Source organism: Miniopterus natalensis, chromosome 11 (genome assembly GCF_054644295.1).
Source record: "Miniopterus natalensis isolate mMinNat1 chromosome 11, mMinNat1.hap1, whole genome shotgun sequence".
In the NCBI taxonomy this organism is placed as follows: domain Eukaryota; kingdom Metazoa; phylum Chordata; class Mammalia; order Chiroptera; family Miniopteridae; genus Miniopterus; species Miniopterus natalensis.
Window position 1 is genome coordinate 65,508,027 of NC_142091.1, and position 16,582 is coordinate 65,524,608.

The following is a 16,582-nucleotide window of genomic DNA, read 5'->3' on the forward strand; positions in this document are numbered from 1 at the left end:
TGTCTGTGGAAGGGCCAGGGAAGGAACAGAGGCCAAATGCCATGGATTCCTTGCGTTTCCAGCGGCCCTGGCTGGGAGCCCGCAGGGGCACTGCTCTTGGGCACCTCGGGCCTTCAGCCCCTCAGGACAGTGCCCGCAGCTTCCTCCTGGGAGCGGGGACACCGGCCAGGGGCCCTGCTTTTGGAGCCCTGGGGGCACTGGTGGGTATCAACCCTTAGCAAGGGACTGTAGCACGGGCTCTGGAGTCGGCCCATGGGCCCGTCAGCCACGTGCCCTCCCTGTGCCTCCACTTCCTCGCGTGCAACGTGGGGAGGAGGCCAGTCGCCACCGTTGGGGGGGTGAAATGGGCACCACAGGGCCAGGAAGCGCGGAGCTCAGCGCTCCAGAGGGCAGCTGTGGTTGCTTTTGCTCTTTTCGTTAGTGGCATATCCAAGTGTTATTCTTTGAGCCTGGATGGGTGAATGGGGTGCCCGAGGGACTGGAGGGGTGGGGTAGTGAGGAGACAGAGAGAAGACATACAGGGAAGAGAAGACCCGGGCTGGAATAGTCGGCCGCTTGTTTTCCAGCGGGCCTCTGTGTGCGCGTGAGGGGGGGGGGGGGGTCCAGGGAAGAAGCTCGACCCCCCTGCGAGCGCGGTCCTGGGAGCGGCGCCCTGCCTCTCCCCGCCGCAAGGACAGCGGGAGCTGCGCCGCCACGCCGCCCGGCGGAGCCCGCGGCGGGATGACCAGCGCCCCGAGCGGGCGCCCCGGAGCTCGGGGGCCGGAGCGATCCCAGAAGGGGCAGGAACGCCCCAGGACCCGGCTTCCCGGCCGCCCCGCCCCGCCGCGTGCTCGGCGGCTTGGGATGCTGGGGAACCCCCGCGGGGGGCCCCTTCCGGGCGGGCCGGCGGGGGCGGGGGGCGCGGGGAAAGGGCAGTTACTTTCCGAGAGTGGCGGGGCGACGTCAGGCGGAAGGGCGCGGGGCGCGCACGCTGTAAATGGCATTCGCCGTCGCCGAGCCCGGGCGCGTGGGCCGCGCAGGCTATATAAGCGGGGCCGGGCGCCGCGGGGCAGACGCGGCAGCAGCGGCGGGAGCGCCCGGCTCGCAGGGAGCAGCGCCCGGAGCCCGCGCAGCCCCGACGGGCCCTCCGCCCGCCCCCCGAGGAGCGCCGACGGGCCCGCGAGGGCCGCCGCCACCCCACAGCAGATTTGGATCCCCCGCCCGGCGAGCCCCAGGCTGCTGCCCCCCGGGGGGGCCCGGCGCAGCGGCCGCCCGCGGACAGCCCCGCCGCCCCGCCGCCAGGCGCCGGAGACGCGGGCAGCGCCATGGCAGCCGCCAAGCCCGGCGAGCTGATGGGCATCTGCTCCAGCTACCAGGCGGTGATGCCGCACTTCGTGTGCCTGGCCGACGAGTTCCCGCAGCCCGTGCGGCCCGCCAAGCTGACCAAGGGCAAGGGCCGGCTGCGGCGGCCGCGCCAGTCCCGCTTCAAGACGCAGCCGGTGACCTTCGACGAGATCCAGGAGGTGGAGGAGGAGGGGGTGTCCCCCCTGGAGGAGGAGAAGGCCAGGAAGTCGTTCCTGCAGAGCCTGGAGTGCCTGCGCCGCAGCACGCAGAGCCTGTCGCTGCAGAGGGAGCAGCTCAGCAGCTGCAAACTCAGGAACAGCCTGGACTCCAGCGACTCCGACTCGGCCCTGTGAGGGCGCCGCTGGCAGCGGGACTCGCGCGCCTCCGGGGCCCGCCGGGGACGAGCGTGCGGACCCGGGCGGGGCCCGCGCCGGGGACCCCGAGGGCCCGGGGCGACCGCCCCTCGCGCGCCTGGGCTCCTGCCGAGCTGAGAACTGGTCGTCGCGCCCCGCGTTGCGCTCGCCCCGGGCCCGAGCGCGCCCGGGGACGCCAGGAAGGGGGCCGCTTTCTTTGCCCTTGTAAATGTTTATTTTTAAACTCTGCCCAGTACGAACTCTGCTGTGAGCGTGCGGGGGGCGCGCCGCACCGAGGCGCCCGCGCCGCCAGGGCTCCCCGCCCCTGCGCGAGGGCTTGCAGCTCCGACTCGCACACCGCGCCCCAGCGCACACCCGTCCACACTCACGCCAACACACTGTCGCTGAACACTTTTATAATGGTCAGGCGCAGCTGGGGGGACTTGGGGCGCAGCGCAGCTGCCGCTGCGGCCGGAGGATTGATATTTATTTTTGCATCGCGATGGCTGACGGCGTCTATTTAACGGTCTTTTTACCTGGATATGTCTGTGAGGATCCTGATAGGAGACAAATAAAGTCGATATATTTGCACAGTGCATTTCTCCAGGCTCTTGACTTCTTGAACCTTCGGCGCCCAGGCTCCTAAGACTGGGGAAGTGAGGGAAGGATGTGGCTGAGCGGGAGGCCGGGGACCCCAGGGTGGAGGTAACTCCACAAGCCTCGGGCACCGGAGCGTGCTCGCGCTCCTGGTGCCCGGGTCCACTGCGCCTCCCAGGGGATGGACACCCAGCCCAGAGAGCCCCTGCCTCCCTGGTCTGCTCCCCATCGCCGCGTCTGGGGTGGAGCTGAAGCCGCTGGGGAGGCGGAGGTCGGCCTGTGAGGATGGAGAGCCCTTCCCGGTGCAGTTGACTTTTCAGGAGGGCTGGGGTCAGGGTCACAGCCCCCCGCCCATCGCCGAGGACCTGCTGCCCTTCCCTGGTGGTGGCGGGTGGGGAGCCGGCTGAGCCACCAGTGGAAGACTCTAGGGGGGCTGGGAGCCCGCCGGAGCTGGGCAGAGTGTGGGTGTGACTCAGAGGAGCGCCAGGGACCCTGCCAGGGAGCAGAGCCGTCGTTTGCAGTCCTTTGGTTCCTCTGTGCAGCCCCTCGCTTTGCCCTCTTCAGGGTTCCCGGGGAGGGTGGGGTTATGTCTTATGTCAGAGCCTGAAGGGGGCTTGGGTGCCACCGGTCTCCCCACCCCTTTTGTTTACAGATGAGAAACCAAACCTAAGCAAGCAGGGAAGCAAAGGTCACGCACCGTGGTGAGTGTTACCAGTGGCAGCCAGCTCTCCTGACTCCACGTCCAGTGCTCCCAGCATCACAGGGCCTGTCTTTCCAGTACTTTACAGCAGCCGCCCGCCTCCCTGGCTCCGCCCTAAGCCCTCGGGGTTAGTGTAGCAGCGCCAGTGGCCAAGGGTGGTGGTGGGGTAATAAACAGCACCCGGCTGAGGAGGGCGGGGTCCCCACTTGGAGCCCCTACCATCCCACTCCTCCGGGGTTACTTCAGAGCTGACCCACCCTTCCAGGCTGAGAGCTTGAGAGCTTTCCCTGCTCCCCTCTCCGGGTTGCCCTGTGTCTGTGCTTGGGTGCCCTCTGCTGGTGGGGCTGGACTCAGCCCCGCAGGGGGTCTGAACCGACTTTACTCTTCACAGGCACCTCTGGCAGCTCTCAGCTCTGCAGAACACTGGAGAGCAGAGGAAATGAAAGAAACAGAAATAGAAGCACCTTTCTATTTACTAGATGGGATGCTGCCCAGTTCATGAATTGTCAAATAAAGCAGTTAGATCTTTAAAAAAGAAAGAAACAAAAATAGAACCCACGGGGCCTGAATGTCCTCCTCACTGGCTCAGAGAGAGGACAGGCACAAGGCCTCGGGGACTGAGGTCTGAGGCACTGTCCTAGCCCCAGGGAACACACTGGCCCTTGCAGTCCCCAGTGACCGTCAGTTCCGCTGTGGTGAGGGCTCGTGACAGATGGCCCTTACTTGCAAACAAACGCCTCAGCCCTGCGAGGCAGCCGTGGGCGAGGCTTTGATTCCAGTGTCTGCAGCTGCCTCGGCCCAGCTCATTTGAGCACCTTGGGGTGGGAGGAGGGTGGCTGAGGCTCTGAATCCCCTCACCCCCACTATCTTCCCTCAACCTTTCCCGCACCCCCATCTCATATCTTTTGCAGTAGCTCCTGTTTCTACTCTTCAGGGGCTAGTGCCCCAAACCCTCCTGGGGGGTGTCACACCCTGTAGGCCCGAGATCCTCGCTTGGGTGTCTCCCCTCTGGGCACCACAGTCACCGTCTTCCTGTTAGAAAGCCTCCTTCTGCCACCCACCTTCGGCCCCTTCTCCTGCTGAAGGCCTCCTTGGGTCACCCTGCCAGTATCTGGGGGTTGTGGGGACCACATCCCATCACTCCGGCTCCTGCTCAGCTGCTCGCAGAGCCTAGCACCCAGCCGGTGCTCCGGAAATGTCGGTTGGGTTAAAGTGAGTATGGGGGCAGGGAGGAGAATCGATGCTCATCTTGCCGACTTCCTGGTTTGTCTTTAAATTATTCTATTTAATAGATGTTCCGCGTTTAATAAGCTAATTCCTTACTTTTTGGTGTAAAAGTGATGTCCAACTTGTCCCAGTGTCTTTGTTTTGCCTGTAACTGGCAATTAGTTCTCAGGGCTGGAAATAGGAAGAAGCTGCGGTGAGGCAGTGATTTGGTCAGAGGGGGGCTGGGCGAGGGAGGGGTTGGGATGCCGCAGTATCAGAGCAGCAGGCTGGTCTGGGGTGCTCTCTGCTTCTGGGCATCTCTGCCCTGCACAGAGGAGGAAGGAGAGGAGGTGGGAGGGGGCTCTCCCGAGGCGCCATGGAACTGCTGGGGCTCAGCTCCTCCCTGTGGCTTGAAGGCATTCCAAGGCAGGATAGAGCTCCAAGGAGGCCAAATGGGGGGAGAGGAGGAAAGAGGGGGAGACGGGCTGAGGGAGCAAGAGAGCATGAGAACCAGAAAGATGAGGACTGAGGCCCTCGGGGAGACAGGGAAGCTTGGAGACATGGAGAGGTGGGGGATACAGAAAGAGTCAGGAGCCAGAAAATGTCAAGAGATAAGCAGAAATAAGGGCCACCTTTGGAGAGAGAGAAAAGGGCCCCTAGAGAGTAGGAAGGAGGTAAGGTGAGGTAGAAGTGCTCTGGAGAATGGGCACTGGAGGGGAGAGAAACTCCGGTCCCCGTGCCTCTCCAGGAGCCGCAGAGCTGGCGTGTGCCGGGGTGGGTGGAGCCGGCCCAGCTGTCGGGATTTACAGGCCTGTCCCAGGAGACGCCTCCTCCCTTTCCTTCCCTGTCTAGGCTGCAGCCCATAGGCATAGCTTGGGTGACCAGTTTTCAAACAAGCTGGATCCCAGAGGAGGTAGCAAGTGGCCATCCCAGCTCTGGCTGGCAGCCTCTTCTAAATATTTCTCTTTGGCCCAGGAGGAGATATTTATCAGGGTGTTTCTTGGACTGTTTTGAAAGCCAGCTTGGCCTCTGCGGCCCACTGTGTTCCAATTCTGGGCCCACTTGGTGTGGGGTTGAGAGGGAAGGGCTGTCTGTGATTCCAGGGAATGGAGTCAGCTGTGGACATGGGCATCCTCCCCCAAGGAGCACATCTGGGCTCTGGCAAAATGTGGAGGGGAGAAAGGCCACCACCGAGGGAGCACCTCCCATGGGTACTCTGCTTCCATCCTAATAACCTTTCCCAGGTGTTTTACTGGTGAGAAAACTGAAGATCAGAGGGGTTAAGGTTCTTGCCTGATGCCACACAGCTAGTCAGTGGTGAGCTGGGTTGCAACCCAGTATTTCTTTCCCCCGAAGCCTGTGTTCTTTCTAGGATACAAACCCCAACTTCTTACTGTAACCCCCTACGGTAGCTGTGAGAATGGGCCTTGCAGACTTCCTGTCACAGGGGTGTAATTGATTAGAGCAGAGCAGCTCTGGCTTTGAAATCCATCCCATGGTCCCCCAGGGGCTGCTCCCCACCAATGGCTATGTGCATGGCTGGGAAACTAAGGCAGAACTATTCCCAGGAGACATGAGATTTCTTTGTTGGTGGACTTTGGCTCAAGGATTTCCTAATGACTCTGCAGAAGCTTTCTTAGACTACAGGACACCCACGGACACCTCGCCCACTCTCCTCTCAGGGCCTCTTGCATCATAGCCTGCTGGCTCCCTCTCTATTTCATTTCATACAGGCATGTCTCCTTACGAAATCCTTGCATGTTTACTCCCTTCATGGAATCTGCTTCTTGGAAAACCCTGGCTGGCACACCCTTCTGTTCCCAGCAGGTTCCTGGTGCTGCCGTGCAGCTCCCTCAGGCCCCCACTGGCGCAGGGGAGGATGGTGGGCATCGTTTTAGAGAAGACTGTGGGGACATGGCAAAGCTACCAAATAGATGTGTCCTGCTGCTCTGCTGGTCCCGTGTTCTGGACTGGAAATAAGCATGTCATGGCCTGTGTGTGGGGTGAGGCGAGGGGCCCCTGTGTGGACAGTCGTCCTCTAGGCCTATGCTCAAGGCCATGTGACTCATAACAACCGCCTACCCATTCAGTTTCCAGGCCATGGTAGAGAGTGCTCATGGTTCACCGACATTGACTTTCCCTTTCCTCCAGGACACCCAGCCAAACTCTGTGTCCCAGATGCTGTCCTACTTAGGTCTCTTGATGTGATTAAATTTTTGACAGTGGCATATATTGGGAGGAAAAGCGTGTTTCTCCCAGGCCTCGGCCTTAAGGTGTACCCCCCCCCGCCACCCCCATCCTCTCGTTCCCTTTCCCACAGTGGGAACGTGGATGTGCCTGCAACCCAGGGGTGATCAAGCTGACAAGGCCACTGGCTTAGGGGGTGGCAGAGAAACAAGGTGGAAGGACCCCAGGCTCCTGAATGACCCTGTGGAACCGAGCAGCCTGCCAATCTGGAATCACTATTTTTTCACAGGAAAGAAACACGTTCTATCTTCTCCAAGACACTGAATCATTATTGGATCTCCTTATTAAAGCTGTCTTTTGTTACCATAAATACACAACAATTAGTACTGGCAGTGGGGCGCTAATATCCCCACAGTGCGAGGCATTGGCTTAGTGGTTTTGCTCCGTGTCGCCTTGGGAGGGTCCAGATATTGCAGGCTGGAAATGTGGAGATCTTGTTACATCTTGGAAGAGCATTTGGTAAAGCCATTGTTAGCACACTTGGGGAGGCTGATCACATATTGACCGAGCCCATAGCTCTAGGGGGAGTGGCCACAAAGAGCCGGAATATTAGTGTATGTGGCTGCTGCTCTTTGTGGCTTTTAGCAAATTATTACAAGAAGTCACAAAAGTTGGAAATGAATAGAGAGTATCCAGAAATGTGGGGCCTCACAGAGGTGAAAGCTGCCCCCCTTTGTCACCCACACAGTAGGAGATCAGCTTGTGGGTCAGAGCCTTTCTCGAAGGCTACCCAGGAAGCCCAGCACACAACCCAGTCCCAGAGCAAGGTTAGATGAAGGGAGTCTTCCCCTTCAGACTCACTGCTTTAGATTCCTCCCATGATGGCCAAAATTAAAGAGAAGGCTGGACCAGAACAGGAAACAGAGTAATGAAATAGCTTCAGAGCTCTGCTGGGAAAACATTTTGGCATCTGAAACTAGCTAGAAGGCCCTAGACCAGAAATTGCCAAAGAAAGCGGGAATTGGCCAGTGGTTAGGTTGTTTGAGCCCCAAGGCAGCCCCCAAGGAGGCCAGACCTTTCAGATTTGTGTCAGGTGTGGTCCCAGAGATGATTTGGAAAGGAGAGTCCTTCAGAATCGGGTTGGCCGGATTAGCCAGCCGGAGCAAGCAGGCTCCATTGAGGGCAGCCCGATTGGCCTATTGCTGTGCGCCAGGGACTTCTGAGCGTGTCCCCTCTCCCCTTGCCACATGGGAGCATTGTGTGTTTCTCCCACCCCATCCAGCATCGTGTTGAGGTGTGGGGGGTGCAGCTGGGGTGGTGGTGGGGGACAGACGACTTGTCCTGTGGTTTCTATGTCACTGGACTGTGCAGAACCATATGCGGCCCTGGAGAGGGCTTCTTTCCCCAGATATCCTGCCCTGGGACCTGGAAGGGTAGCTGGATGGAGCTCGGGATGGACTTCCCCGGAGAGGGCCGGGTGTGATCTGCTGCGGGGAGGAGGATGACACCGGTCGCTGACAGCCAGCTGGGCAGCCCGCGGTGGAGGCTGCACGTGGGCCCCTGGAGTCAGTTTTCCGCACCTTCCCGGGCACAGGGTCAGGCCGCTGTCAGTCGCCTCCCAGTCAGCGAAGCTCTCTGCGTAGGAGTGAGCGCTCACGCACGCATGCCACGCGGGTCACGCTTGTTCTTCCCCAAAGATAGGCCAGGGGCATACCTGTGGCCTGCCATTGAGCAGGCGTGACGGCAATGCCTCGGGGCCTGATGACATCGCGCTGCCTGTGGGTGGCTGTGGCATGCGGGCTCCTGTCTCCCTGTCGCCGCCGCATTCCTGCTGGGCCTGCCTGCAGCAGCCTCACTGTAGAGTCCCGTCTCGCCTGCTGCAGCGTGGAGCCTGCTCTCTACCGTCTGACCCAGAGCGGGTTTCTCACGCTCACGACACAGAGAGCCCCTTCTCCCTACTGGGGTGGGGACATGAGACTCCCGGCCCAGACGTGCTCCAGCGGTGGGGAGGGGAAGAGGGAAGTGGACCAGTAAGAGTCCTTAGTCTCTTACTGAGGACTGACTAAGGTCCTGTGGGAGCCCTGAGTCCTTACTCTTAGGGTGGTACTGTAAGGCTCTGGAACTGGGACGTGCCAGACCCCAGTCCCCGCTCTGTTCCTCCCTTGCCGTGTGGCTTCGAGCAAATCGCTCCCCCTCTTCTTCCTCGATGGCTTTTCTTACCTTTATGCTCTGAAGTTTGTAGAAGACCCGGGATATCTCAGAGCACCTTAGTGCCTTGGGGCCCTGGCCCTGGCGGCTGTGCAGAGAGGCAGCGTTCATACAGACCAGACATCCAGCTCCTTCCTGTGCAGATGGGGAGATGGAGGCACACAGGCAGGCAGTCTTCTCTGAGACCGCAGTGCCTCCACCCCACCCCTCTTTCCCAGCCTTGGGGAGGATCCCAGAAACTCTGGGCTGAGCTGTTCTGTGCAGAACAATTCCTTCCAAACCCAAAATAACCACCTCAGGCCACCCTGCTGTGGGCTTGGGACACTAGCCAAAGTGTCACTGCCCACGGCCCACCTCCTGACCCCTCTAGACCAGCAGGCTGGACTGTAGGTAGCCCCTGGCCTTCCCTCTGATCTTCTGGGGAGGACCTGACAGAGCTCCCCCTTCCCTCATTTCCCAGAATGTGTGAGATATTCCAGGAGAGGCCGGACTCTATAAGCCTGCTACCCTCAGATCATGCCTTATAACACCCATTTCATGGCTGCTGTATGTGTTCTGAGGTTTTTAATGAGCTGTCCTTTGGTCTGCAGTAGAATGCAACGCCATAAAAAGCAGCTGGGCACACTAAGTCTGCTTTGTACCATCAATGAGTGGCCTGTGTGAGGGCCCAGGACCTGGTGAGCCCTGCGCTATGCACTGTGGGACACACACACGCACACAGCCAACAACTCCTACCCTAATGAATAGCAGAAGGGGCACTGAGAGTGGGTAAACCTAGTGGGCAGGCAGGAGGAACACTGATATTGTAGCTAGTCAGGTGGGGACTCTGGGCCAAGTAACAGGTGACACTGTCCCCTTCAATAGCCTGAAAGGCAGATCTTGTGCCTTCCAAGGCTTTGTAACTCAAAGAGAAATTGGTAAGAGCTAGAAGGTTAGTGAGTAGTGGCTGCTCCGTGTTAAATTGTAGTGATATTTAAAGAAAAGAGGTGACCGCTGCAGGTATCGGCCAGATTTCCAGCAAAGGTGAAAGGGAACAGCGAGGATCCAGAGACGGAGGGAGCAGCCATCTGCTTCTGTCACCCAAACACAGGAGATCAGGTGGCTGTGGCTCAGAGCCTTTCTCAAAGACGGTCCATTGAGCAAAACACTCATACAAGGGATCCGGCCCCAAGGCAAGGATCAGGCGATGGGTGTTGCTTCTCTCTTAAGCCTGTTATTTCAGCAGGTCTCAAAACGGCTGCCATTACAGTCCCGTCGGGAGAGGTGTGGCCAGCTCAAGGAAGCGAGCGAAGCAGGCTTAGAGTTATGTGAGAAAACAGCAGCGTGATCACTGTTTCGTGAGATAGCCTCAAGCAGATAGAGTTTGGTCCCTGAGGAGTCTTCCAAGGAATTGTTTTTCCAAAGAAACCATAAAGCCCCCGAACAGCCCTCAAGCAAGACAAATTTTCTGACGTCCACTTCAGATGAAGACAGTAGACAAGGGAGAATCTTCCAGAGGCGAAACTGGAGCAGCCATAACCTCCAGAGCCAGAACACAGGCCTCTCCATTCCTGCCCTGGGACATACTCTCTTCTGAATGGGGATGGTTTTTCTCCTGTGGCTTTCTCTGTTTCACCTTTGTCTGCTGATCTGGGGTGGGGGACAAACTGTCCTTTAGCTTACAAGTTATCTGGCCCCCAGGACCCACATCTGACCCAGGGGGAGAAGCCTGGACATCACTCAGAGATCACGGGGCTGTAAGTGGATGGACTTCGGTGTGTCCCCAGTGGAGAAGGGTTTTAGCACATCCATGTATAAGGTGCCCCCCCAAAATGTAGACATACTTTAACAGCTGATAGCTCAATTTTGAAAATGAAATGTATTTTCATAAACGCTGCCTTTATAATTGCTCAAAGTGTGCATATACATTTTTTTGGACCCCTGTGCAAATTTACATTCAGATGTCCAACAGCTCCTTTAATCTTTGCTCTATGTTTAACTATATTCAATGCTTGTTCCTGGCCCTCCTTTTGCTGTGGTTTCCCTGGTCACCTCTGGGTAGTCTGAAATTTGTCCTCTGGTAGTTTTCTCAAGAAGGGTTCATGGGAATAATACTCCCCTAATTCTTGCATGTCTAAAAGTGTTTGTAGCTTTTATACATGCGGAACATCTTGACAGCATATAAAATCCTTGGCTTACACTTTTTTCCTTAAATACCTCGGAGTGTTATGCCACTGTTTGGCATTGAATATTGCTGGAGCTAGCTTGATTTTATTCCTTTATGAGTGACTTGACTTTTTATTTTTGGCCTGGCTGCTCAAAGGTTATTTCCTTTATCTTCAAAATTTGATATTTTTATTAGGAGAGTCTTAGAACTGAGTATTCTAGGTCATCTTTCTCCGGCATGCGTAGTACCCTTTACATTAGATTCTAATCTTTTGTTTCAAGAAAGTTTCCTTCAATTTTATTCTTAAATATGTATTGTATTTCATTGTTTTGTTCCTCTTGTCTAGAGACTCCAGTTTTGTATATGTCTTTGTCTTTTTTCTGTATCTATCATTTTGTCGCTAATTTAAAACCTTCACTTAGTCTCACTCTCTTTACTGTCATTATTTGCACCCTCCATCCCTGTTGGGCCACATCTAAGTCCTTCTTCCAACTGCATTCTCATTTCTGAAATCATTTTGCTTCTTCCTGCCCCTCAGTGCTCCCGTTTCTCACCTTACCTCCTCCCATTGTTCTGTTGTTTCTGCACTGAGTTGTTATATTTCTGCTTTGTGGTTTTCCTCAAGGGGGTAATTATTTTATTAAGATTTGTTAATTCTTAGAACAATGTTTGGCCAGATTGTTCATCTATTCCATGGCAATTTTACCCCTCGGGGGACATTTAGCAACATCTGGAGACATTTTTGGTTGCTACAATCTGTAATGGGGTTTGATGCTACTGGTATCCAGTGGGTAGAAGGCAGGGATACTGCTAACATCCTACAACACATCAGCCTCTACAACAAAGAATTCTGTACCCAAAATGTCAGTAGTGCCAAGGCAGAGAAACCCTTTACCTAGTGTGAGCCCTCAGCTAAAGGTAAAGCGTTTTTGCTGGAGTGTTCTGAAATTGGCCGCTCCTGGGCTGGCTGGCTCCCCAGCTCTTCCCCAGCCCCCATCACACCATTCCTGTACTTCCCTGTCATGGCTTTTGTGTGAAATCTTTGCTTTTGCTAGTCTTTATGTATTTTTGAGTCTGTGGCTTATATAATAGTCTGCATTATTATTTTTCCCCCTGTTTTCCTTTTCTCTTTTTGAACATCCAAGAAAAAAAGGGGAATTAGCTGCTTCCTGCTTCTACATTCATACCAAAATCTCTGAGGGGATATTTTAATCTAACACTTCAGCTTGAGCTGTTTTAGTTTAACCAGAGAATGTGAATTCAGGCTTCAAAACCCACTGACAGCCCATTTGGGGTTATGGGTTCTCAGGGAAAAGGCTTCCCCCTGAATTCAGTGCTAAGGTTTCTTTGTAGGTTTCAGTGGGGATGGTGAGAAGGGGGTTTTGCTCCTGGTTTCTCTCTAACCTGGCGGGGGCAGCGGGGGTGGGGTGGGGGGTGTCACTGGAGATCCAGCTTCCTGCGGAGCTGGGTGATCCATTAACCTGCCACCTGGGGTGGGCTCTGTGGGTTGACTCTGAGTTTCTCATCTCTGTCAGCCCATGAGAACCAAGGTCAAGGTTCATATGATTTGGCAATGCCTCAAGGTAGAAGGCAGCCTCCTTCCCTGCCCACCTCTCTGGGTTCCTGATTTCCCTTATTTTGGGGCTTCTGAGTGTTCCATAATTTCTTGCCAGATCACTGACTAATTTTATTTTAAATTCATATTTTAACCAGCTTTTAAAGTTGCTTTCAGCATAAAAATCAGTTAGCATATCTATTCCCGAAACAGAATCTCTGTCCTTACCTCTCTAAACCTCTATATCTTCATCTCTAAAATGGGAATAACAACAGGTTATCTCCAAGCTCTGTGAGGATGTTAGGTTCCCCTTCTTTCCAGTCCTTTCCAGTCCCTCCTTCCCCTTTCCCTGCCGTGGGACAGAGCCCAGGGACGGTGGATCCCTGGTCCCCAGCAAGCTCTGCTGACCCACAGATCCTGCCAGGATCCCACCTCCTGCCCACACCTCCGCTTCCTGGCGCTGTCCTCGGGGACCAGCTCCTCAGCCTTACAGAGCTTTCGCTGTTTCCTCCTGCCCTGGGAAGGGGCCAGAAGGAGTGTTTCTCCCTGTCAGCACCCTTTCCCAGCAGCCTGGAATGACTGCAGAGACGCGGCCACCGGGCAGGCTGGCTCCACACGCAGATCCAGCAGCCGGCCCCCGCCCCGCTCCCGGCCTCCCTCCCAAGCAGGCACGGGCACAGGCTGAGCTTCTCTTGATTTTTTGGGGTAGCTTTTAATTTTTAAATAATTTCAGATTTAGGGGGGAAGAGGTGCAAAAGTAGTACAAAGAACCTCTGTATGTCTTTAACCCAGGTTCCCCAAGTGTTTGCATTTTGCATCATTTGCTTTATTATTTTAACTGTTGATTTATCTATTTGTCCATATACATACACACTTACACACACCTTATTCATATTATTATCATAGTCTGGACCATCTGAGAGATGCTTGCAAATAAGAAGCTCCTTTACTCCTCAGTACCCCTTAGAGCGTATTCCTAAAAACAAGGACATTGTCTTTAATTTCCACAGTGCACTTGTCAAATTCCGGAAATTAATATAAACATTATATTATGATGTAACCTACATTCTTATTTTTCCAATTGTCTGAGTAATGTCATATACACACACATATGTAATTTTTTTTTCTGGTCCAGGATCCTGACCAGCATCCCATGTTGCACTTAGTCCGTAGGTTTCTTATCTGGAAGAGTCCCTCCGTCTACCTTCGTCTTTCAGAATCTTAACATCTATGAAAAGTACACACTAGTTACTCTGTAGAATGTGCCTCAGTTAGAGTTTGTCTGTTGTTTCTTCGTGATTAAATTCAGGGTTTGCTTCTTTCGCAGGAATACCACAGAAGCACCCTTGTGTCCCTCTCAGTGCATCGTATCAGGAGGCATGTGACTCGGTTTGTCCCATCACTGGGGATGTTGACTTTAATCTTTTGGTTAAGGTGGTGTCTGCCTTTCACCCCTTGGTTTTAGCATCTATTGATAATTCTTGCCTGAATCACTTCTTGACATCGATGTGAGAGAGAAACCGATCAGTTGCCTCCTGTACGCACCCTGACCAGGGATCGAACCTGCAAACGAAGTATGTGCCCTGACCGGGAATCAAACCCGCAACCTTTTGATGTTCAGGACGACACTCCACCCAAATGAGCCACCCAGCCAGAGCTCATTAGCTGGCACTCTAACATAACAAAGAATCCCCTCATTTACTTAATTTGGGCATTTGTTTATTTATATCAGTATGGAGTCAAGGATTCCTGTTTTAGTCAACACCTTATGATTGTTACTATCATTATTTAAATGGAGGCTCAAACTGCCCCAGACTTGGTCAGCGGGAGCCCAGCAGCATTGTAACTATTCTTCCTGCATCTAAGACCAGGGCCTGTGTTTGTTTTGCTGATTGTCAATCCCAGGTCACAGCACAGGACCTAACATATTTTCAAATGAACGACAGAACTCTTATCTATAAAAGTGTCAGTAATAATAGTAACTGTTGTAGGGTTTTGCAAAAAGTGAAGGAGCCATTATGCTCAAAGTGTTTAGAACACTAGTAATATTAATAGCTAATATTTATTCCCCACTCAGTATGTGCCTGGTTCTATTCTAAAATTTTGACATGATTAATTCATTATACTGATCCTGTGAGATAAGTAATATTTTTTTCTTACTTCACAGAAGAGGAAACTGAGGCTGATAGAGATAAATCATCTTGCCCAAGGTCACCCAGGCAATATCCGGAGCCTGCATTCTGACCACTGTGCCATGTTGTCACCCTATGCATGTCATGAGAGTGAGACAGATAAACTGATGGGTATACAATGGAAAGGGTTTCGGTAGGTTGAGGGTGGAGAGACACCCAGGGGAACCAGCCTGAGGGATGTCATGCAGATGGCAAAGTGCAACATGTGAAAGTCCAGACCCATGAATAGTCCTCCACACCCAGCTTCCTGAGTGTCAGCTGTTGACCTGAACTGTTCTCTTCTAGCCTCACCCTTCCAACCTCTAAGCGGCCTCCTACAAATCCCGCTACCACTGCCTTCCCTCAGCCAGGCAACGCTTCGCTCTGCCAATGGCTCTGGGTTGTATGCCTCACCAGTGCTCCTGCCTGCTGGTCCAGGACTTTGATCACTGGCCCTCTACTTCTTAGCACTGAAATTGCAATCTCTTCATTTTGTCATTCAGTTCATCTCTATCTACCCTGATAGACTCTGATATCATGTCTGCTTTTGTTGCCATTGTATCTCCTGGGCCAACCTACACAGAGTAGGCACTCAGTAAATACTTGTTGACTATATGAATGACTACAGCCCTTTACTTTCTCATCCACTCTTTCATTGACTTGTCCCCTTAGTCTTACAAGAGTGTCCTGAGCTATAAAGAACAAGGGTACTCTTAATGGTTCAGAGAAGGAAAGGACCTATTTCCAAAATCCCATTCCAGGCAGAGAGCAGATCTAGAACCCAGGCTCTTTCTACCTTTGTGACTTGCGTCCCCACCTGCCCTTCACGTCGGTGTTCAGATTCCCAGCCCCATGGAAGTAGCTCTGGGCTTCTGGAAACCCATGCAGATGGACTCTGGTTAGTAACTAGTTCTCAGGAAAATAAAGTTGTTGATATTCCTAATACTCAATTTTGAGTTTTATATGGATAAAGTGTTTCTGGTGATTCACACCAATACCAGGAGTGGTCTTCTAACCCATCTCGAACTGACAGCTGTGCTTGGCTCACTGCTCAGTCCTGTTGGTGACCAGAAAAAACCTTTTGGGGAAGGCAGTCTCATGTCTCCCAGGAAGTCTGGACCCACCTGGTAATAGCAGATGACATGGCTAAACCCAGCAGATTAGAGGATATACGCTAGGGCACAAGAACGGAATTTCTGTGTCAGGTTTACCAATAGTTCCAGTAAATGATGGATCTCAATGAAAAGGAGAAGGTCATGTGAACCCAAGTAAGTGAGAATAAAATATCAGTAAATCAGCAAGGAAAGATGAGAAATATAGAAGTACTGATAAGAGATATAAAGTGTAGAGTTAGAAGATCTACCCACAAGGATAGAAAAGAGAGAAAGAGAGACAATATTTGAAGAGAGAATGGCTGGGGATTTTTTTAGAAATGATGGAAGATACCAATCTACAGATCCAAAAAGTCCAAATAATCTCAAGCAAGATAAATAAAAAGAAATCCTTGCTAGACATATCATAGTGAAATTATAGAAAACCATTGAAAAAGAGAAAAGTTTATTAAAAACAGCCAAGGAGAAAAGACAGATTATTTTCAAAGGAGCCACAGTCAGACTGAGTTGACTTGTAACAGTAATAATAGCAGAAGATATTTTAATTACATATTTAATGGGATGAAAGGAAGTAACCGTCAACCTAGAATTATATCCCCAGTGAGAATATCCTTTAAGAACATTGGAGTAATATCCTTCAAGCAAAATAAAAAAAAGACAAAAAAGACAAAAGCACTAGGTTATTCATTGCAGTACTATTTATAATAGAAAAAACTGGAGACGACCCAAACCCATCAATGGGAAGCTGGTTGAGTGAACCATGACACATCCACATGGAGAGGAAAAAAGAGATTACATATAGGGACACAGTGGGAGGGAGGGAACAGAGATATGAGTAGAAGTTAGTCATCTTTGAATAACCTTATTTTATAGATTTGACTTTGGAATCATGTAAATCTCTTACATAATTATAAAACAGAATTAAATTTAATAACTAATCCCTAAAATTGAAAGTAAAATAAAACAAATGAAATGAGCCCAACTGTGTATCAAATTGGTGTCATAATGATACAGAAAGGAATTA

The 16,582-nt window shown here is 52.8% G+C and overlaps 1 protein-coding gene across 1 annotated transcript; it reads left to right on the forward strand.

Annotated features, from left to right (window-relative positions):
- Positions 1-1,304: 1,304 nt before the first annotated feature.
- Positions 1,305-1,731, forward strand: C11H11orf96 (chromosome 11 C11orf96 homolog). Its single transcript, XM_016197676.2, has one exon. The coding sequence runs from the start codon at positions 1,305-1,307 to the stop codon at positions 1,674-1,676; it is 372 nt and encodes a 123-aa protein (XP_016053162.1). The 3' UTR covers positions 1,677-1,731.
- The last annotated feature ends 14,851 nt before the right edge of the window (positions 1,732-16,582 follow it).

What these genes read in the sequence shown, in the direction of transcription:
- C11H11orf96 (XM_016197676.2), top strand. Translation starts at nt 1,305, where the DNA reads ATGGCAGCCGCCAAGCCCGGCGAGCTGATGGGCATCTGCTCCAGCTAC.